Genomic DNA, 24,972 nt, shown 5'->3' with positions numbered 1-24,972 from the left:
TACAGTTGCTTGCTTAAATTGTTTAACTTGTGATATACATTTTAAAATATAGTAATCTACTCCTGGATCGCGTCCGCAAAAAAAAAAACGGCTAATATAATCCCTTGTTTTAATAATTCATTCAATAAGTTGTCGTTGCTGTTCGTGATTAGTCTTTTTCAATTACCTCCATTCCATGCACAACTTTGTGCACAACGCAACTAACCCATCGAACTAAAGATAAAGGATACAACAGATACAGTTAAGTCGGTCTCAAATCTTGATTTACATCTAGAAAATGATAATGAGGGTCCGTTGAAAAAAAAATTACGACAAAAGAAATGATTTCAACTTTCCAATTGTGTACTTTCCATTTCGAAGTAGCAATATTCCAGCAGCATCTATTATATATCTCCAAATTGATACGATATCCCCGTGCTTCCCTTTCATGTATGTAAACTACCGTTTTAGACTATTTACCGGATGTGTTATTGAGCAACACGACGGGTGCCACACGTTGAGCATGATCTGCTTACCCTTCCGGAGTACCTGATATCACCCCTAGTTTGTGTTGAGGTTTGTGTTGATTATGCCTTTGTTTCTACGCAGTGCCATATGTACTAATATTTATCTTGTTTTTTTTCTTTTCATTTTGGCAATGGCGTTGTCAGTTTATTTTCGATTTTTGAGCTTGACTGTCTATTTGCTATATTTCGTATCTCTTTTATCATGTTTATATTGGCGAAAAGTTCCGACTTTGGTTGGACATGAATTACTTTTATCACTACAGTTATATCATGAATAACAGAACAGATTGCGAAGTAAAACATTCCGTGGACTTGTATTAAGTTTTTTAAAATTGGTAAATGTACATTACTAAAGTGACGGCTTAGAAATATCTATTTTCGGAATACTTCCGCAATATAAACTAAAAAAATAAACTAGTTATCAAAGTTTAAGGATTATAACTCAATACGCCAGACGCGCGTTTCGTCTACATACATGTAAGACTCATCAGTGATATCTATTAACGATGAATAAAAAATGAAGAAACTTAACCTATGTCGGTCGGAGTTAATAGCAACATGCACTATTACTTTTTGTTTCTGCACCCATCAACACCTTTTTCAAACTTTCACCACACAATTTGTTTTAAATATCATGAACATTTGATTGAAACTTTAGCATGTTTAGCTTTTTTGTTGGATTTTTCGACATTTTCAGACTTTGGGATAAATTGGTCACCGTTTTGTAATGTGTGGAAGCATTTTTTTTCACCCAAATATGTTGCTAATAAAAAAAAAGAATAAGTGCATTTTGTACTCTTCGTGTATCTAACTATTGTTTTGATAAATTATATATAACTTAGACAAAATGGCTACCGCTTGAAAAACGACTGTGTAGATAATATTTTATAGACACTGCAACATTTGAACTCACGAACTATGAGGCAAATATTTGTATTTTTTGGCAGATGCTATTAATCATTTGTTATTGTTTTACTCGTTATAACCATTTTCTGCTATATCTACTCATCAAATGCACTCAGTCGTTGAGTTAACGAAGAACGTCGTCGGACATTTTCTTATTTCAGCGTAGTATTCAGCCACTGATTAAAATGATATTTGGAATAAAAATGGCTTAAACGACGCAAAGAACCGACACATGCCATTGTTTCTTTTAAGTTTCAAGAAAATCAGAGAATAAGATACAATATCACTATATAAAAGAGTTAAAACAGTTTTTCATAACTGTAACGTTGGACATTCGTTTTTTTTCACATAACTTTGTTATTCTAATCCTCAAATATATTAGATTTTATTTAGTATATGATAAAAAGCTTTACAAACATAATTTAAAACATATATTGAATATGTTTTAATAGTGGTTCGTGTTTACTATCATTTTTATTTTGTTTTGCGGAGGAAATTTCGAAGATTCTGTGTTAAATCCTAGGGGTTGTAGGAACGTAACGTAATAGCAATTTTCAAGGTAAGACACCAGGACTATGTCATCTTTTGAGACGGGAATAATTGTATTGTTCTGTTTAAGAGCCAGTCTGTGATAAAACCATGCAAAATGGTCCAAATCCAAAATATTCCAATCAGACTGATATTTTGTATTTTAGATACCTTATATGTAATAACTATTTGTGCAAAATATTTTGAAAAAATATTCAGCCATTATTTGTGTATGCCGAACATTCGATAATTGTCTATTTCTGTACTGACAAATGGCCATTTCAAGCCTATTTTAGGGTATTTTGACCTGATTTTTTTTGTTTTATAGAAAAAAATACAGCTTAATAATAACAAATATCTTAACTAACAACTTAAAATGAAAGGAAATTATGATAATTCAAAAAGTTGTGAGATTTCTCAATACCCCTACTAACAGGTTGAAATTGCATGGTTTTGAAAAAGTGCCGATTCAGCAAAAGGAGTAGGTCCGGTAAGGCCTGATTTCGGCCTCAATTTTCAAGTTCATCTAACGAAAAATTTTAGACGCTTTTTAAACACTTAAGTGTCTAATTCAATTGATTCAATTAGTTTATGGGAAAGATTTTAGTTGATTACGTCATTTAAAACGCTCCGATTCAAGCTTAAATATGAAAAATCTATCAAATATGCCAAAAATCGTCACTTTTCAGATGGTTTTTGTCAAAAATGAAAGTGGCCGCATCCGTGTTCATCCTCAACCTTTATATATATTATGTATTATCATAAAATACAACTTACATTTCAATATTATGGATGAACACGAATGCGGCCACTTTCATTTCAGACGGAAACCGTCTAAAATTTAACTAAAATGATCAAATTGTGAAGATTTCAGTAACTTAGCACGACTTAATGATGCTAGTACTCGATATATGTGCATCGTATTGTCAAAAACAGCCCATATTTATGTAGCAGAAGCATTTTACTTTTCAATAAATATCTTAACGATTACATATTCACAATTTTCTAAAACTGCTATATTTTGGGGCCAAAAATGGGTCTTACTGAACCTACTCCTTTGTATATTTTTAAAGGCTTGAATCTTTTAAGATCATGTTTTATTTTCAATAAAATGTAATATTTCATGAAGCTTATATATTTATCTACAAAATGTAAGAAAATGGTGCTCGGCAAATGATACCTTCTTACGAGAAAATAATAATTAAAGATAGGCGTGATGGCCATTTTGCCGATTTTTTGATTTTTTTATCTGTTTCATTAGAAACTTTTTAAAAGTATGTAATAGTCAAAATATAAGAAAAATAATGACTGAACTAATGTTTACTGGTTATATTAATTGAATAAACCAAGTTTAACTTAGTTTAAATTATAAAATATACTAAAGGAGTAAACCCGGGAAAACCGCTTTTTTGCATTTTTTGCCCCTAAACTGAACATTTTTACCATGTTTGAAATCTTAACTTATTCAAAAGTAAATTACTTTAGTAACTTATGGGCTGTTTTATTTACAATACTATGCACACTCATCAGGTAATATCATCATGAGTTCTTCACAATTTTAGCATTTTATAATAGTCTAGTTTTTAGACGCTTTTTTGTCTAAATTCAAAGTGGCCACAATTGAGTTCAGTCTTAAATTTTTAAAACATGTTGTATTTGATAATGATTCATAAAACTGTTTAACATATAAGAGATAGAGACTCAACATGTCAGAATGCAACCCCTTGCCATTTAGACAAAAATACTATCATAAAATAACTAAAAAATTCTAAGCACGTCTCCTTCAGATGAAATCGGGGTATTTTCTTTTCTAAAATAGTATGAAAATGTAGACAAAATTGTACAAACTGCGCAGCCTTGTACATCCATGTTATCTAATTCCAGAAAAGAGGAAGATTTAATAGTTTTGTGAATTTCATAGAATTGTGCCTCTTACCTAGAAAAGTGCTCTATTTTGTATATTGTGATAAAGCTTTATGTCAAATATAAAGAGACTACTCCTAGTAGTTCCTGATAAAACTGGAACTGAAATTTTGTGAGGCTGATATGAACCAGTTAGTTATCCCTATGTCAATTCTGGGAGAACAGTGGACATAACAGTAATGTTAAGTTTCCTCCTAGAATGTAATCTCTAGCAATTTGAGGCTTGGGAATAAGACATGTAAAATACAGATGGCCTATTACTACCAGCTGAGACAAACACAAATATTTTAAATTGCAATAAAATTTATTTCATAACCACATGTAATAACCAGATACTCCGCAGGGTGCAGCTTTATACGACCGCAGAGGTCGAACACTGAACAGTTGGGGCAAGTATGGACACAACATTTGAGCTTGATATAGCTCTGAATTTGAATTGTGATTAAATAGTTGACACAACAGAATGAGTGTGGTCTAAGAACTTAAACTTAAAAACTTAAAAAAATTTAATTTGACATTTACCTATTATGGTCCAATATCCAAAATCTAAATACATGGTTAGATTCAGCATATCATAGAACCCCAAGAATTCAATTTTTGATGCAATCAAATAATGTTAAATTTTAGACCCCATTAGACTTCAATGTGGACCAATTTGATAACCGGGCCCAAATATTAAAAATCTAAATACATGGTTAGATTCAGCATATTGAAGAACCCCATTTATTCAATTTTGTTGAAATCAAACAAAGTTTAATTTTGGACCCCGATTTGAACCAACTTGAAAACTGGGCACATAATCAAAAATCTTAGTACATTTTTAGATTCAGCATATCATAGAACCCCAAGAATTAAATTTTTGTTAAAATCAAAATAAGTTTAATTTTGGACCCTTTGGACCTTAATGTAAACCAATTTGAAAACAGGACCAAAAATTAAGAATCTAAATTCACTGTTAGATTTGGCATATCAAAGAACCCCAATAATTTTTTGATGAAATCAAACAGTTTAATTTTGAACCCTTTTTGGCCCCTAATTCCTAAACTGTTAGGACCAAAACTCACAAAATCAATCCCAACCTTTCTTTTATGGTCATTAACCTTGTGTTTAAATTTCATAGATTTCTATTTACTTATACTAAAGTTATAGTGCGAAAACCAAATATCTTTGGATGACGACGACGATGACAACGGCAACGTCATACCAATATACAACCAACATTTTTCATTTTTTGCGGTTGTATAAAAACAAATATACTCAGATAAATGGTTAAACTGTTGAGCAGACATACAATTACCCGGCCACGTCCACTTGTATTTTTGTCCATCTGATGAGTTAAGCCTTTTTCAACTGATTTTTATAATTCGTTCTTATGTTTTACTATTATACCACTGTCCTAGGTTAGGAGTAGGATTGGGATCCCCCGCTAACATGTTTAACCCCGCTACATTATTTATGTATGTGCCTGTCCCAAGTCAGGAGCCTGTAATTCAGTGGTAGTCGTTTGTTTATGTGTAACATATTTGTTTTTCATTCATTTTTAATATACATAAGGCCTTTAGTTTTCTCATTTGAATTGTTTTACATTGTCTTATCGGAGCCTTTTATAGCTGACTATGCGGTATGGGGTTTGCTCATTGTTTAAGGCCGTACGGTGACCTATAGTTGTTAATGTCTGTGTCATTTTGGTCTCTTGTGGACAGTTGTCTCATTGGCAATCATACCACATCTTCTTTTTTATATTGTCATTAAAATGGTAAGATTTACTGTTTATATACATGTAATATTATGGTGGTCTACCGTAAAGAAAAACATGCAAAATGGTCTAAATACAAGTTTTTAGTCATGAATGAACATGATGAAGGTATTAGCAAAAAAAAATAAAAGTTTGATAGATCTGAAAAAATTTAACATAATAAAGTCATCAATATCTATTTTAACTAAATATTAAACAATTTTGCAGCATCAGATTTTTTTTTGGATAAAAACAAGCATTCTGTGAGTAATACATGGCAATACAAATTCATTGTAATGGAACAAAATTTTAACTTGATCTATAATTTGTCATGGTGTAAACTACATAAAAATATCGAGACAAAATCTTCAAGCAAAACAAAAAAAACTTGTTGAATTCTGACTATCTAAGTGAATTTCCTATGTCGAAAGACCACAACTCTGCACACAAATATCAGACTGGAACAAAACTGAATCACTAAATACCAAAGAAAAGGAAAAACATTCAAAATGTCATTTTGTCTTAAAAAAAAATGAGTTATTTCCGTTTGAACAGAAATTTTCTAATGAATAAGTATTTCATCAAAAATTTAATTTTAGAGAAAGGGCTTCAACTGAACAAAGAGAAAAGCTTAAAGCGTGAATAATGAATTTGACCTGTAACTTGTCATGATAAATCAATAAACCAAATATCAAATCAAAATCTACAAGCACAAAGACTCTTGATTTGCCAAAATGACAGATAGACAGACTGACAGACAGACAAACGCAGTGCAAACCTAAGTCCACTTAGACGTTAGCCGTTAGGGGACTTACAATCAAAATCTCAAAGTATCAACAAACAGGAAAGAGATGTTCTTTGGAGAGGGAACATTCAAGATAATTTTGGAAAAACTTTCGATTTTTGAAGAAGTAGGGTCACCTCAAATGTCTTTCTTTTATCTTGATTTAATCTGAGATATAAATCAAAAACTTTTATATGGCACATTATGTATGCACATATAAACTTTTTTCGTAGATGAAAAAAATGGCCACATTTTTTACATACGCTCTAATAGACACAGATTTCGAATCTAGACACTCAATGAGTGATTGCCCCTATAATTGGTTGCATTCCAATCAAAAGTTTCAAAGAGGAAGATTTTTTGAAGTACAAGTATGTTCACAACTCTGTTTCATATAACAAGCTTTTTAAAAGACTGTCATCAATTGAAAGTATGTGAAAATCAGGTGCTCCGCAGGGTGCAGCTTTATACAACCGCAGTGGTTGGACCCTGAACAGTTGGGGCAAATTAAAGTTGGTCACAATGTTCAAGCTTGATGCTGTCTGAATTTGGATTGTGATTGCATTTTTGACAAAATAAAGGTTTTTGTTACAAAATAAATGTGGTCAAAGATCAACAAATCTAATGCACAATACTGTGCAATTGAAGATTTCTTGTTGAAAATTTTCAAAATTTGAAATTTGAAAAATTTTGAAAAAAAAAGAAATCCCTTAAAAATTTGTTTACAACCCCCCCCCCCCCATTTATTGAAACCCCCTTTAAGGAATAACCCTTAAACACAATCCCATCCTTTCCTTTTAAGTATAGAACCTTGTAGTACAATTACAGAGAGATCCATATACTTAAACCCAAGTTATTGTTTGGAAACTAGAAACATGCTTCTTTTTGGCCCCTTATTCCTACATATTTTGGACAATTAATCCAAAACTAAATCCCAGCCTCCCCTTTGTTATATGGAGCATTGTGGTACAATTTGAGAGAGATCCATACAATTACACACAAGTTATTGTCTTGAAACTAGAAAAATGCTTCTTTTTGTTTTTTTGGCCCCTTTTTGGCCCTTAATTCCTAACTTTGAACCCATGACCCATTTAAATGAATCCAAACCTTCTACGTGTGGTTTTAAACATTGTGATACAATACAATATCAGAGCAATTGAAATACTTATACACAAGTTATTATCCTTAAACTATAAAATGCTTGTTTTGGGCCCCTTTTGGGCCCTTAATTCCTAAACGGCTGGGACCATCATCCCCAAAATCGATCCAAACCTTCCTTTTGTGGTATTGAACCTTCTGGAAAAAAATCATAAAGATTTATACACTAAAACTCAAGTTATTGTCCGGAATATAAGTCTACTTTGATCAGTTTTAGTTAAAATATTAAGGGGAAAAAACTATTACAATTAGTGCATTTTATAGATATTTGGGAGCATTTTTTTACCAATTTCCCAATGTTTGCCAGGCTAAATTTTTTTACTTGTCTAAGAACTGATATGCACCTTTCAAAAAATCCTAAAAGTTGAAAAAAATAAATATGATCTTGAGAGAAAACACCTGCTGAGTACATGTACTACCTGCAAGTTATATAATACATCTGTTGCACGAACCTCTCTGGCAACCTGCCAAAAGGTAAAAAAAATGTCAAAATGCAGTTTTTCTTTTTTTTTATATAATGTTCTTTGCAAAATATAACAAGATAATGCTATATTTAAGAGATATATCAATTATCCAGACCTTTAAAAAGTACCTAAATATGGTGATTTTTTTGGCATTTTTTTTTTAATAATTCACAAATATGCAAATAAGGCTGTTAAATGAAAAATAGTGTGAATTTACAAAAAAAAGTTTTTTATCTTAACTCCTAAATACCCAAAGATTTTGGAAATATATATTATGTTGCCCAGTTATAACTACCAATTTGGACGAAATTTGAGATTTTGCATGGTTTTATGGCAGACTGGCTCTTAATGACATTGTATTTCAATACTTAATGTCTCGATACGTATGTGTGTTAATAGCAAAAGAGGTTTTATAACAAACAAAATATGTTTTAGAGCAGATATAATTTTTACACGGCTACATGCAACATTAACGCTAGTGATGGTCTTGTGTAGTCTTCCCCTGCTTAATTGATCGTCGGAAAGCATTTTAGTATGATAGTTAACAAGATGTTTTAGTTTTTGATAACATTGAGTAATATGCATTTTAATTACCGAGAAAATGTTGAGTGTCAATTTAAGAACGTATACGTCTATAGCTTTACGTAACATGCGTAACTGCAGACCCTTCTTCAAAGTCAAAAGAGACTGTGCATTAATATTGAAACAATTTTGTGTCAGCATAAATGCATAGACAAAGTTCTCGTTCCACAATCAATGATTAAACTGTTCTCATGATTTCAACTGAATACTCAAAATAATTGACATATCCCAAAACAAAAAGTTTCAAATATCTAACACTACATGTACAGCTTTCATTTATTTATAGTTCAGGAATCATGCGTCCACCTAGAATCACTAGTAATGGTAACGGTGTCATTTGGTTAAATGAAGTACAGTGCTCTGGTTCAGAAAGTAAATTACTGAATTGTTCCTTCAATAACAATATAGAACACTGCAGTCACCATGATGATGTTGGTGTCCATTGTTTTCTCAGCTGTTCTCCAGAAAATGAAGGTATGGGTTTGTCAAACTTTGAGAACATTTCATATTTCTGCGGTTTTCTCTTCTCAGAAAAAAAAAACATGATATTAAGTGCCTACATATAACTTATGAAGATTGCATTTTCGTCAGAATAAGTTTATTATTTTACTGTACTTAAAAAGTCTTTCATACTTATATTTGATTTTAAAATCAAAAAAAAAAAAAGAATAGCACATTCAACATTTGCCACTTGTAAAAGAAATCGACATTCGAGTTTGAAATATTTTTAAAATATCGTGTTTAATGTACCAAGCACACTGTGTAACCACATCAGTAGATGAACTATATCCCTTAGATTTTTGGTGAATTGGCGGAGTTTTTGATGAGTAGTCAAACCGTGTAAATTAAATGATTATTACATTATTTTTTTCTGGCTCAAAGGGGTCCGCCTTTAAAAACTTTATTTTTTTCACCTCTATAATTTAAAGTATTTGATCGAAAAACTGTCCCTCCAATTCAGTTAACATTATTTGTTTACTAACCGCTCCATTGATCAGCATGTACCGCCTACATTCCGATCCTTACGGAGGTTAAACTTTGTTATGCCGGCTACTTTTTGTCTCCTAGTAACAGCAGTGAGTCGTTATTGTGTTTTTCTTTTCGATAGTTTCCGCTTTTTTGCGTAACATTCCGTCAACCAATCAGCAAAACCATTCTCCACCATCTTCTTCTTCGCGGTTTATGGAGCAGACACGCCCATCAAAATCAGAAACAGTAACTGATTTTGAATGCATGTTTATTCTCTATCTTGCTCTTTCATTGATGTTTGTGCAGACAAAAAATAAATCGCGTAGGTAATTTTTGTAGTCTGACATTAACTCTCTCCGATTTAACTTTTAGCATTTAAATTTAATTGCATGTGGAGTATATTTGTAGGACTCTAAAGTGCGGTGGTACTCTTAAGTGCGATGGTCATGCTAAAGTGCGATGGTGTATCACGCTAAAGTACGATGGTTGTTTGTGTGCGATGGTAAAGCACTATAAGGGCGATGGAACAAAAGAGAAAAGTTAAAGGGGTCTAATTTTAAAAACAAGTCTTTTTTGCAAAATCTAGTTTGCTATAATATAACATTTAATGCGATAGGCTTTTACTTTACTTGTAGTCTTATGTGACTGTTTCTAAATTTAGAAGATTACCTTTTTTTTTTCATACATCTGACATTATTTTTTTTTTGCCGAAAACACGTAGTTCATAGCTGGTTGCAAGTCAGAGTCAACGTTTCGTTTTTAATGGGAGTTATAAAAAAGAAGATGTGTTATGATTGCTAATGAGACAACTATCCACAAAAGACCAAAATGATACAAATATTAACAACTATAGGTCACCGTACGGCCTTCAACAATGAGCAAAGCCCTTACCGCAAAGTCAGCCATAAAAGGCCCCGATAAGACAATGTAAAACAATTCAAACGAGAAAACTAACGGCCATATTTATGTAAAAAAATGAACGAAAAACAAATATGTAACACATAAACAAACAACAACCACTGAATCACAGGCTCCAGACTTGGGACAGGCACAGTCATAAATAGTGTGGCGGGGCTAAACATGTTAGCGGGATCCCAACCCTCCCCTAACCTGGGACAGTGGTATAACAGTACAACATAAGAACGAACTATAAAAATCAGTTGAAAAGTCTTAACTCATCAGATAGACATAAAATACAAGTGGACGTGGTCGGGTACTTATACATCCCGACACAAAAAGACACAATGAACAGATCTGAGAGTACTCACAGTTATCTGACAGCTAGTTCAAAGCCACTAATAACTAATAAAAAAATCATGCCTCTAAGACTAAACAATCAATCCGTACACATCCAACATACAATGGATTTAGTATAAAGACGTGATAAACAGCCAGAGAAAAACATGACCTTGTGCAATGCCAAGTTACAGGTATCGACGGATTGTAGATCCATGAAAATGTATATGTATATAACATACTAGTAATATTTAGTTAGCTTTTAATCTTTGATAACAAAATCAATATTTTTACCAATTAAAACAATATTCAATGATTCAATGACCTTATTACAGTGTTGAATAACCAATAAGGGTAACCTTTTAGAATAAGTTTATTTAAAGGAGCAACACGTTTACATGGATCATTTTTTAATTTCCGGGCACGGTTAACAACATTTACGTAAAAATGAGGATGTGCTATCCAGTTTGAAATAATTTTTCTACAGGTACAACCAAACTTCAAAACCAAATCTTTATACCAGTAATACATAGTTTGCGTTCGTTAAAATCAAAAACGTCACAACAGACACGGGCATAGCGAACAAGTTGTGAAATATAAACACCGTAAGATGGTGCCAAAGGAACATCACCATCTAAAAATGGAAAATTAACAATATGGAACGAAAAATCGTCTCTTTTGTCGTAAATTTTAGTGTGTAACTTCCCTTTAAAACCGAAATATCTAAATCCAGGAAAGGACAGTTATTACCGAATACATTTGATTTATTTAAAAGTAAGTTCCTTGGGGTAAATTTCAGCAGTATATTGAGAAAATTCAAAATTCATTATGTCCCTTTGATAACTTTGCGTAACGTCGCGTTAACTTTGAAGACGTAGATATGTTCTCCCAAACAAAACATCCGAAAAAAAAACCATAGACAACCATTGCAATGTTAATTTCTCTCAAAGAAATTTAAATTGCTAAGAACACGCATTTAGACACTTGGTACGTGAAACGTCTTGTTATTTTCTTTTTTTTTTAAGAAAATCGCTGTTTTAAAGAAATATTTGCACAAATAAAAAAAAAAATCATTGCAATTTTGGACGGACAGCAAACCTTGAGCCAGACTATAGTATCTGCTTACCAAATAAAGAACACAAAATGGAATTTTTAAAGTTTCTAATACGCAAGTTTCGGGTTCCTGAACATATGACTTAAATTATTTTTGAAAGTCACGATATGTGCATACAGATAACACGATATTTCTAATTGTGAATGTAATTTTTGTTAAGTGTTATAAAAACACACATTACAATTTAACCGGATAACCAAATGTGTAACAAATAATCACAACGATATATTAAAAGTTTGAACACAAATGCATCTGCTTTATTCATTTAATTATTCTTCATTGCAGGTTCGTTGCGTATAATGTCTGGTTTTGCTGTGAATCATGGAAGACTGGAAATTAATTATAAAGGTGAATGGGGAACAGTCTGTGGTAGAGACTTTGAGAATGTTGATGCAGAAGTAGCCTGTAGACAGCTCGGATATTGGTATATACAATATAACACTTAAAGCTTCGTAAAAACTGCTCAATTCAAACCCAAAAAACCTCAATTTTATCAAATCAATGAAGAATTCCAGTTCAAAATAATATATCTAACAATTTGAATGTAATTATCAGCTACATTTCACATGAATTTCAAAACTGATGTATACACCGAATGCTTAAACACATTATGTACTGAAACATTTTTGAATGACTCTTTAAAACCATTTTAATAACTGTATACAGTTTGGCAAATATTTAATTGGAGTACGCTTTGAAAAAAAATATGTTAAACAAAAAGTGATAAACTTTCATTGTTAAACAGTTGTTTGCATTTAGAAACTGATTTAAACATGGACTGCTTAAAATAACTTTGTACTGAAATGTTTTTGTTTTCAAATGACTCTAAACATCATTTAAAGGGTTGTAACATGTTATAATGTCTGTGTGGAATGTATAGTTGATATGAAGTACTTTACTGTATGTTTTTGGTTTAAAAAATACAAACTGCAATAGTATAGTAGTTTGGGTTCACAAGAATAATGCACTTGCTACCATGTGTTATAAGCTTTGACTAAAACAATAAATTTTTCATACTATGTTTCTAATAATGTTTTTATTAATGTTAAGGGTACCGCACAACTGATAGTGTTCAACATAGCCTAGGCATAAAATGTAATGGTCAACAAGAATTGCCAGATAATGTAAAAACTTCCTCTGGATAAATGTTGTAAACAGAAGACAAAATTGATAAGTGCAATCAATTTGGGTACCTCCTTAATAAGGAATGGTGGTGATGATGCAAAAAATTGTCTTTAAACGGTACGAAGAGTTGTTATACTGGTCTGTATTCCACTGAATATTTAAGGGACCTGACATAATATAGATTCAAACACAGAAAGTAGCTAATATCTAACCTCATGTATCTTAAATGTATTTATAGTTCAGGAATTATGGATCCACCTATACATGCAACAAATGGTAACGGTGTCATTTGGTTGACTGATGTGAAGTGTTCTGGTTCAGAAAGTAGATTGCTGAATTGTTCCTTCAATAACAATATAGAACACTGTAGTCACCATGATGATGTTGGTGTGCATTGTTTTTTAAGCTGTTCAGCAGAAGATGAAGGTATGAATTTATTCAAAACAAACAACTTAAGCAATACAATGTGACTATGTGACTGTGATAATGCTTCTCCTTCCCAATATGTATTAAAATAAAACTGTAACAATACACACATCCAACAAAATTCAGAAAACATACAAGGAAATTTCGGAAACTACTAACATGTTATCATACATAATAAAACATTCGTTCCGAGTTCAGGAATTGTGCATTAAGCTGATATTATAAATAATGGTCACGGGGTCATTTAGGTTAATTACACGAAGTGCTCTTGTTCAGAAAGTAAATAACTAAATTGTACCGAGACAAAAAAAAATAATACACTGCTATCACCTTGATAATGTTAAAATCTATTGATTGCTAAGCTGTTCGTCAGGAGAAGAAGATAAAAAACGCTTGAGGCAATCCTAACGTGTATAACTATTGAACTGATACTTTTAATTTATATATACCACTGGATAGCAAACCATTCATTCGACAAAATCCAGGATACAACAACTGACGTTTTTAACGTGTCTGTCTTGGTAACAAGCACACACTACTGATTAATAAAGGGTCAATTAATTAAGCAATCATGTTTTGTGAACATTTGTCTTGATAACGTCGACGCGACTTCTGATAAAAAGCTGTGGTCACCATAGAACAAATTTACAGTCAAATTAAGAACATTAGTGTTTAATACATGCCTGCAAAATTTAATATACTAAAATGAAGCATATACCGAGACCATTTCATAATAGAAAATCAATAGGAAAATGGCTTATGTTCTATTTGTCATACCAAAATTATGAGATTATTTTAGACGTTTTATAACTAGACTGTCGGTTACAGTGTACATTTGTAAAAACATGCATGGTAAATTTTTTGTAGCTGTCTCCATTTCGCCCTGAAAATTTGTTTGTATACTGCACACGATAATTTCTAGATATTAATGCAGATTTAAAAAAAAAAAGACTATGAACTTTAAACCCTTTAATTTTGACAAATACGAATATGCAAACACACAAATTAAAACGATAAGTTTGTTTTATTTGGCGGCTTACGCTTAAGACATTAGCATGTCGCTTGTTTATCCATTCATTTGACGCGTACTGTTTATTTCGTTTTTAGTGTACTTGTGTGATGTCGTGAATTCATGGCAGATGTACATTGTTGATTGCGTTTTATATGGTATACTTTACACTTATTGTATTACGTTTTCTTTCGTATTGGGTAGTCTTGTGTTTATTAATACTGTATGACTGAAGCGTATTGTTGTATGTCAACATATTTTTGGTATCCCAAATTAACGGGGGTTTGGCTAGCCATACAATCAGATTCTACAAATTATTGAATCTTAAAACCTCTTTTACCATGTAATGAATATGCCAAATATTGTCAACAGTACGTAGTTTTGTGTTTGCTATTTATTTATGACAAATTTATACTACTCATAGTTCTTATTTAAATACTATCTGCACATTTGCTGCTTGTGTGCAAATTATAATTGATGGCGATCAGATAACAAGATTTGTTTTATTGTCAACGTTATCGTCAGGTAATATAATGTTGAAAAAAGCTTTTATATACAAAACTATAACATGACAAAGAATTTATCTGTATTTTAATAAAGAAAATCTTCTATACAGGTGGCTTGCGTATTATTCCGGGTTTTGCTGATAATCAAGGACGACTGGAGATTAACTATAGAGGTGAATGGGGAACAGTATGTAACAAGAACTTTGAGAATGTGGATGCAGAAGTAGCATGTAAACAGCTCGGATATTGGTATGCATAACGTATATAGAAGATTAACAAATATGCACTTCGATTATAAAAGTTTAATGTCAATATGTTGCTAATCCAGAAAATACTGGCCTGGGTTAAATTTTGTAATTCAATATATAGCAATTAAAAGGTTTATTCGACAGCTAGGTTCACGAATTGGAGCAAAATACCAAAAAATTTCGAATCAAATATAACAGTTTAAATCATGTGAATCGAAAAATATAATATCTAGCGATTTGAAATTTTATACTGCAGCTTTATTTTCCTCATTCAATAGATATCGATATATTTCAAAATTAGATAGCAAAATGTCAGTTATCAGTGAGTATTTTGTAGTACGAAGGTCAATAAAATGAAAATAAACCAACATTGACTTTAAAAGGTATGTTCCGATAAACTATGTTCACATTACATTGTGTTTTGTTATAAAATAAGTATAATACTACAAATTAAATTCATCTGCATAATATATTGATCATTTGCGCAAGTAACAAATAATATATATCCAGTTAGATAGCATACGACAGTTTCAAGTTTTCGGGTTTGCAGGTCAAGTAAATTTCACACGCTATAGAATCCAAAGTTTAATTTTAATAGGCTTGGGTTTTGTTTGTATATAGCCATACATAATTATACTGTTCTTGCAACTATTTTAAAATAATCAATATTAATCATAATGAGGTTCTAATTTTTTTGACAATCTCACTAAGCCAAAAATGCTTGGAAAGGTGGGGTTCAATCTTAACATGATAACATGACTGGGAACATTTTGACATTCAATTAAGAAAAATATAAAGCGTATTCACAACAGCAAAACAGATTGCACGTAAACAAAGAATCAGTTCGGTTTGGGATGAATATTATTAATGTATGCAACGTTGCATTTATGCGAACAGTTGTTAAAATGATATACTGTATTCGACTCAATATATATGATGTTACTGAATTAGAAAGTAGCTACAGAAATAGCTAACCCCGTGTATCTTTAATTTATTTACAGTTCAGGAATAATGCATCCAGCTCATATCATCAGCAATGGTGACGGTGTCATTTGGTTTAATGATGTCAAGTGTTCTGGTTCAGAGAGTAAATTACAAAACTGTTCCTTCAATAATAATATACAACAGTGCAATCATCATGATGATGTTGGTGTCCATTGTTTTTTAAGCTGTTCAGCAGAAGATGAAGGTATGAATTTTGTCAACATACGTATTGTATGCCCTGCTATTACAAGTTTTGTGACTTATGTACTGTTGCTTGCTCTTCATATGTATACAAACTACAAGTAGACACTTGATAACACAACATGCATCCAAGAATATTTTGAAAACATACAATGACATTTATAAACTACTTTAACGTTAGCATATATAGAGTTACATGTGTAGGGTTCACAATTATTACTTTAACAAAACCCGCGTTAAGGTTTGTGTTAATTTTCGTATCCAAGTTATTGTGATTTCGAGTGAAGGTAATAGTGCAAAAAAACACAGTCTCATAGGTAAACAGCCGATTGTTTACTTTGGTTGGAAAATATTCATTGGTGTTCCTGTATTCGACAATAAACGCTTAATCATTGTTCGCGTTAATTCTGTTTTGAATCGTCCAAAACGTACATTTGACAATGTTTACAAAAGATGTGTCAAATGAAATTTTTATAACACTTCCCTGAATCTTCTAAATGTCAATAATCTATTTTCATAACCAATTGGTCAGACGATAAAGTATATGGGTTTTCTAATTTTCCTAACACAAAATACTTTATAATTAATTGTTCATATTCGACTGTGAACATGGTCCACATTAAAAGAAAACATGCACACGAACAGATGTTTTAGACCATACACTTATACATGTATTACAATCTTTGTCAAAGTATATATGTTATTCACTGAAATGTTAAAAGTTATTTCTTTATCTTTATATCGCATATATTGATTAAACATTTGTAGACTGAAATTATGTTGTCAGTCATGAAAGGATACTGAATCGAACTAATATTATGCAAGTAATTATGGTATCAGTAGGACGCAATGATTGTTCTATTCTCATGTTAATTTATCAATGTTAGTATACAGTCGAATATAGTCAACAAGTACATTTATTAAGATATCAAGTCATAACACATTTTGTCTTCAAATGAGGCAATACGAAATAACAAATAAATCATAATAAGATACAAACGGGGTCGGTAAATTCCATAATGGATGAGAGCGAACCTGTAATAGTACATGTAGACCCTATTTGCCATTATATCCAGTAATTATGGCATTTTGAGGTTTTTTCTGAAGTGTTGAATGCTAAAGTGAACATTCTGTTTGTTTAACAGTTATCGTATACTGACTCTAATTTAATTTTTTATCCACTTTCGTCCTATCTCTTGATAGAATGTACATTTATGTTATCAAACCTGTATTGCATTTAGGTCGAAGAAAATGGGTTTTTTTTTGGTGTTTATATCTATAATTTTTTAATCTGTCAATTTACCATGTTTTTATATATATTGGTTTAGGCTACAGTAGTCGTTTGAAAAGAGAAATATTTTTTTTTCCTGCGCAAACCCCGAACATTTCATTTTTCGATGTTTGACATTTGAAGAATCAAATTATCATTTTTCAAAATTTATCACTGTAAGGTATAAGTAAATAGTAGATTCACAATATTGTGATTTCCTCAAGCTGGGTATCACAATTATTTTTTAATTAGAAATCATTATCTTTTATCATTTCGATCATATATTAGAAAAACCTTATTACATGAATAGACAATTTACAGTCAAGTATATTATTTTTTTTCTCTTGGCTATGCAAAAAAAAAACAACAATCGCACCAACCTTAACAAACATTATTCCTAACCTGAGGTTTAATATGTATGAATTTGTCTAAATATTGAAACTTTTAAAGTTCTTTCTTATACATTAAGTTATTTGAACATCAATCTATAAGGGTGCAACACAAGAATGTTTTTTTTTTTAAATAATATGTAAATATTTTTTTTTTGTAAAAATTATTGTCAATTGTTTTTATAAAAAAATTGATTAGTTTGAATTTTAAGTAATTTTGTAAATCAGAAGCCATTATTGGTCAGTGTGGTCTCCTCCTTTGTATTGGTCTTGTTAGTTGAAGGAATTTGATATGATATTTTTTTTTCAAATAGGGAATCGATGTGCTAATTTCCGTTATGTATCTTAGAAAATGCGTTTATATTCAGCAATACAAGACTTCAAAAACCGTTCAATATCCGCTATTTCTAAAAACAGGGTTTCTTTCCAGTTGAGATAAAGGCAATAGTTGTATAACAGTGTTTGAAAGTCACGAATTGATTGAAAGAAAACAAACTAGAACCACATTAAAATTCAAAGATAAGAGGAAATCAAAGGAGCGATAGGAACAATATAGAGCAAAACATACAAGCAACATCATACTGTTCAAGAACTAATCAGGAACGACTGTCATATTTTGACTTTGTTAAGGAAATGTAAAAACAAAATGGCGGACAAAATCTGGTTTTAAAGCTAGCCAAACCTCCCGGCTATATGAAATCGGTAAATTGTTTAAAACAACATATATAATACATATCAAGCACATTTTTTTTTGCAGGTGATTTACGTATTATTTCGGGTTTTGCTGTGAACCAAGGACGACTTGAGGTTAAATATAAAGGTGAATGGGGAACAGTATGTGCGAATGACTTTGAGAATATTGATGCTGAAGTAGCATGTAGACAGCTCGGCTATTGGTGTGTATTACATTTAACCCAGATGTAAATTCCGTTTTGATTTTAACCGGGTTTTTTTTAAGTGAATCTAGGAAGAATCGTATAGTTTAGAAATTCGAAATTGTATGTCCAAAGATTGGAATAAGTTTTTTACAGCTAAGTTGTGCAATCAAAATTTCTTGTTGGATAATAGAGGCTAACTTTTAAAGTTAGAGGTTAAAGTCTTCAGTCAGCATTAAGCCAATAAACATATGAAAATCAATGGAATAAAAAATGAAACAGCAACACTTGACTGGTGAAAGTATGTTCATACAAATTACCTAGTAAGAATATAATATTTCAAACTTTTACAAATTATGACTTGAAAGAAGAGTTGTCTAATAAGGACTCATACCGCATCCTTGTATATCATTGTATTGTGCTATACGTATATTACACTTAGAAAATTATAGTAATTGAATGATGTATTGATTTTCGAACATGTATTTTTATTCAAGGAATCAGTAACATATACCGTTATTTTAGTTCAAAAGTATCGGTTAAGTATCGGTTAACAATTTATATTCTACCTCGCATACTCTAAAAAAATTTCTAACCAATCATAACAATTATAATGGTTCATTTGCATATACGTTAATACATACATCGATTCGTATACGTTTAGAATAATGTTGGTTTGTTTTAAACGGAACACAGGCTTAGTTGTAAATAGATATAATAGAAAAGCTATACTTACCAATTGCTGCAGGTATCATTGGGGTTGAACATTATTTAAATAAAAAATAAAGTGGTCAGCAATGCCACCTTGATCTTGAAATGGAACTTGACAATGTTTATAAACGGTTCACGTTAATTCTTCATTAATTGATAGTGAGTACACTTAAGAATCAATTCGACAAACATATATTTGATTTTATCAATAGTGACAAACGTTACTGCATCACCTACAGAATCAGTTTTGCAGTTGAGTTAATTTTATTATATAAAGCTAAGTTTTCTTTGATCAATTGGTTGTGCAAATATGTTTGCGAGTATTCAATTTTAAATCTAAGTACTCTAGAGAATACAGATCTCTACACAGTAGCTATCTTATACTTTGTAATCTTCCATTAATTTACAGTTCAGGAATAATGCACCCGCCTGGTATTATAAGTAATGGTAATAATGCCATTTGGTTAAAGGACGTGATGTGCTCAGGTTCGGAAGGTAAATTACTTAATTGTACCTACAAGATAGACACATCACAATGTAGTCACCATGATGATGTTGGCATACATTGTTTTCTCAGCTGTACAGCCAAAGATGAAGGTATGATCTTAATAAACACAAAATAACAAAAACAAATCTACATACCTCTGTACTTGAACTTATATTGAATATGTATGTAAAATACCATTTGAAATTCGATAAAACTTCATTCATATGACAAAATCCTGAATACCTACTGTGAAATAGTCAATACACATGTCGTGTTAATAGAAAACGGATAGTGCTTATTCAGCAATGTGATGCACAGTGCAGAGTGCAAATTAAATACATTATAAAAAAGTACGTTTGGTTAAGGGAACAAGTTTTCTATCCAATTGGCGTTTTCAGATGGTCGAATTATCAAAATGGAAATATACAGTATTTTGGAAAAGAACCCCATGAACACGTTCTTCTACATGTATAGTATGTAAACTGACTGGAGTTTAAAAACATTCAGAAAGTATTCAATTGTGTCTTCGTGAGAGAATAAATCGCTTGCCCATTGTTCGCGTTATTTTCCTGCTTAAATCGTTTATTACGTGTAGTTTGTCTTGCTATGATGCCTACAATATTTTACAAGTAAGACAACTTGGGGGGTTGTTCTACGTACACTCTCTGATTATAAGAGATTACATACTTAACATGTTCAAGTAAGGGATTTTCATTTAATTTTTAAGATTATTTAGGGTATCATGATAACAGGATGTACATCGCAACATAGACAATAACTCTTTAGTGTCTTTAAATATCAGCTGTATTTGTAAGAGGCTAGGAAACAAGGTGTATGCCAGCTTCTATCTAGCTATTACACCTGTTTCGAGCCGAGTACAAATACAGCTGATATTTAAAGACACTATACAGTTATTGTCTTTATCCTGCAATGAATTCTGTATATTAATTTTGTTTTGAAAGACACAAAAACTAACATATTTAGCATTTATTTTCAATTTGTAATCCCTTGAGGCCTGTGTAGTGATATCAAAATCACACATTACGCTGAAGACGGGATCGCAAAAAAAGAATCTCGAATTGTCCATAATAATACATCGCTCAAGGTTAATAATTATATTTTTTCAACATAACAACGATTTTCAACAATAAAAACAAATAGCAAAACATTGTCAAATTTGAAACAGAAGTGTACGAGTTGTTCTACGCTTCAGACTTGACATTCACTAAACATGCATGCTGAAATTGATATGGTTGATTTTGTAACACAATCATACACATTCAAGTTTTGAAATCGACAATTGTCATCGTCATTGGAATGAAACTGGAATACACATTCTGAGGTCACACAGGTTCAAACAATACTCATTCCCGCAGTGGACGGAGCTTTAAAGCGATATCTGTATAGTATACAGATACAGCATAGTGATATCTGAAAGGCTGTATCTGTATAGTGGGACACCCAATTGCAGGGTAAAATGATATACATGTATAATCTGCAATAGGTTGCAATTGAATTGGTTTTGTTCTCGTTTTTTAAGCACCCTTCAAACGGGAATGCAATAATATACTCTTCGTTAATAAATGTTGTTAACTTTAAACTAGCGATGCAAGAATTTAATGAAATTCTGAATTCTTTTTAATTGTAAACGTTTCGACTAGTCAGTATAGGAAACAAAACTTTTTTTTAATCATGTTAAACCAATGTGCTAACATAGTTCTATAGGAAAAGTATGTGTCACCGAAATAATCAAAGTTTGAAGGAACTCATAAACGATCCTTTGTCTAAAGTTATTGAAACATGTGTTGTCTGCAGGTGAACTCAGAATTTCTGCAGGATATGCTGGGAATCAAGGAAGACTGGAAATCAATTATAAAGGTGAATGGGGAACAGTATGTGATAGTAACTTTGAGGATGCTGATGCAGAAGTAGCATGTAGACAGCTTGGATATTGGTTGGTATTACATTTAACCCAGATGTAAATTCCGTTTTGATTTTAACCGGGTTTTTTTAAGTGAATCTAGGAAGAATCGTATAGTTTAGAAATTCGAAATTGTATGTCCAAAGATTGGACAAAACAAAACAAAAAAGTTTCTTTTAATTATGCATCTTACGTTTAACAATCGAAATATAACTTCAAACAATAAAAATATTGTATTTGAACAAAATCCACCCCGCTCACGCCCCCCTTAAAAAATCCTAATTCCCTGATAAAAGATACATTTCAAAATAAGATACAAAAGTGTATTCGTATAAATTATTTTCGACAATGGTAACATGTTTTTTTACTATTATGATAAACCACGTACATGTATAGTATAGGAAATGCTACAATTGATACATCCTAATATTATAATATAATATCATCAGGTTTTTTATTCTTATAACGGATTAACAATTTATATCGTGGTTATATTAACATATGAGATAGTGATTTCTGATTTTGAAACGTTTTTGTAGGCTATAGGTGCATTACACATATTTTTAGGTTTGAATTTCACTCGCCTATAATTTCAGCAGCATATAAAAGTATATAAATCAATGAGTATCGTGTGTATATATTAAGTCCATTTTACACAAAATATATAATTTATGAAGCGACTCAGACAGAAATGGTCCAAATAGTTTATATTGATACATTTGAGAACATGTATATGATGAAACAATATTCCATATTCAGCAGAATTAGAAAGTGTTTATGCTATAGATAATGCATATTTGAAGGTTTTTCTTGTCGTAGAACACACCGAGGGGTGACAGGATTGATCAAATGAAAGACCGACCGGAGGGAGGTCTTTCTTTGAACAATCCTGACACCCCGAGGTGTGTTCTACGACAAGAAAAACCTTAAAATATGCATTATCTTAGTTACATACCGTCAAAATATATTAATTTTATAAAGATTTGAAAAATTAAGTATCCTTTTTTACCGACAACACTAAAGTGGGATATTCCTTTCTAATGCGTTCAGGTTTAATACGCCCTGCGGCTCATTTAAAATGTGAAATAAAACTCACTAAATAATTTATATAAACCTTTTATAAATTGTAATCCATACACAATAAAAATATTACTGTAACTGCATGAAGTAAGACACAAATGTATTGTTACCATCCGATAACGGTGTATGACAAATACAAGACACATTGTAAGTTATTTATTGTATCACTTAGCTCATGGAAAAGGGGGAGGGGTATGTTTTTTCGTTTTGTTATGTTATTTCTATCGCAGAAAAGTTGTTATTTATTTTACCATTTTACTTGAATCGAATAAAAATTCAGAAATATTGTCTTTCGAACAGCAATACATTTTATTAAAAAATAATCAGGATACAATTATATACCCTCCGCACCCGACCTTTTCGTGTTATTCAATAGAATATAAGGCCGTGTTCACACCAAACGCCGTGTAGAGTAAACATGTTTACAATTGGTTTAGTGTAGTGTACACTGGTTTCACATTACATTTGTTCACATCTATACACTTTGTTTAGCTACCTGTACATAAGATTTGTTCCCACTTGTAAACTATATGTCATTTAAATGTTCATTACGTAGAACTGAATTTGGAATTTGGAAAATTTTTCTACCGGTAAGGGAACAACCATTTGACTTCAAAAGGGGGGTGGGGGGAAATATTCTGATCCCCAATTTGATAAAATAAAAAAATGGTCATACAGATGATAAAATTTTTTATTCTGAATCAAGAGTTTCCCCATACATTATCATGATTATAGTGTTAAATATTGAAAAAAATTATTTGATCACCAGCATCGAAAAAAAAGGAATAAAAACGTACGCGCGAAAAAAATCTGACTCAGTTAAAAAAAAATAACCCTCCCCCTTTTTTTAAGTTAAGTGGTTGCTACTTTATGAAAGCCTTTTTCGCTTCAAATGGTATTTCGTCGCCAAGGAGTATTTGGTAAAGGAATAGGGTAACGTTTTTTTATTTATTTTACTTGTTATCAAACGGCTCTGAGATACTAGACAAACATAGCATTTACCTCAAACTTTTTTTAGTCATGCATTTATGCGTGAATCGTTTTTTTGAGTAAAGACCAGTGGCGAATATTTCTGTGTACGTCAAGTCGATTCGGGAAGACCTTTTAAAATGAATTAGGCAGCAACTATTTACTTCAGTTTTTTGTGGAGGGGGAGGGGAGCGTGAGCTATTGATTTTCTTTCAGAACAAATTTTGGTAACAAGTGAAAATCAATTTTAGCATTATATATAGTGGCAGCTGAGGGTGAAACAAACAATTTTTTTTCAGGGCCAAAAACTGGAAAAAAATTTCCAAAACAAAATCCATAGCTCATCACCCCCACCCCCTTGCCTTCATGTTTTATACTCAACTATAATAGCCCCCCCCCCCGAAAATCAATTGTTTGCTGCCTTATGGGTTCGGCAATGATGCTGCTTTGAGTCTTGATTAGAGGTTATTAAAATACGTTAATTTTTTTTAACAAAAAAAAATATGTAAAATTTAGACGACTAATAATTATCAAAAATATAAAGTTTACTGTAAAATAGTTTCCTCCTTAAATGTATACACGATAAAACTAATGTCCTTAATGCCAAGTTTTGTGTACACTTAACCTACACAAGGCCTACATTGACTATCGACTGTGTGTAGGTAAAACATGATTTAAACTACATGTAAACATTGAATTTTATCAATGGGAACGCAATTGTGTTTAGTTTACGTGTGAGTTACACTTACACAACACCGAATTTAGGTCAATGTGAACACGGCCTTAGATAATTGTTTAGTTGATCATTTGATAGAGTAAAATGTATACATGAATTTTAAAAGGTTACGAACTGACACGAAGACGAA

At 31.5% G+C, this 24,972-nt stretch overlaps 1 protein-coding gene across 1 annotated transcript in view; it reads left to right on the top strand.

Moving 5' to 3' along the window:
- Nucleotides 1-24,972, top strand: part of LOC143072046 (scavenger receptor cysteine-rich domain-containing protein DMBT1-like) — a 61,304-nt gene that overhangs the window by 21,912 nt on the left and 14,420 nt on the right. The window contains exons 10-17 of the mRNA XM_076246827.1: nucleotides 8,873-9,060; nucleotides 12,191-12,329; nucleotides 13,269-13,456; nucleotides 15,082-15,220; nucleotides 16,221-16,408; nucleotides 18,821-18,959; nucleotides 20,059-20,246; nucleotides 21,952-22,090. Of these exons, the coding sequence (XP_076102942.1) occupies nucleotides 8,873-9,060; nucleotides 12,191-12,329; nucleotides 13,269-13,456; nucleotides 15,082-15,220; nucleotides 16,221-16,408; nucleotides 18,821-18,959; nucleotides 20,059-20,246; nucleotides 21,952-22,090 (1,308 nt within the window). The remainder of the gene's footprint in view (nucleotides 1-8,872; nucleotides 9,061-12,190; nucleotides 12,330-13,268; nucleotides 13,457-15,081; nucleotides 15,221-16,220; nucleotides 16,409-18,820; nucleotides 18,960-20,058; nucleotides 20,247-21,951; nucleotides 22,091-24,972) is intronic.

Source organism: Mytilus galloprovincialis, chromosome 4 (genome assembly GCF_965363235.1).
Source record: "Mytilus galloprovincialis chromosome 4, xbMytGall1.hap1.1, whole genome shotgun sequence".
NCBI classification, from domain to species: domain Eukaryota; kingdom Metazoa; phylum Mollusca; class Bivalvia; order Mytilida; family Mytilidae; genus Mytilus; species Mytilus galloprovincialis.
Note: the sequence above shows the minus strand (reverse complement) of the source record. Positions and strands in the feature narration are given on the sequence as shown.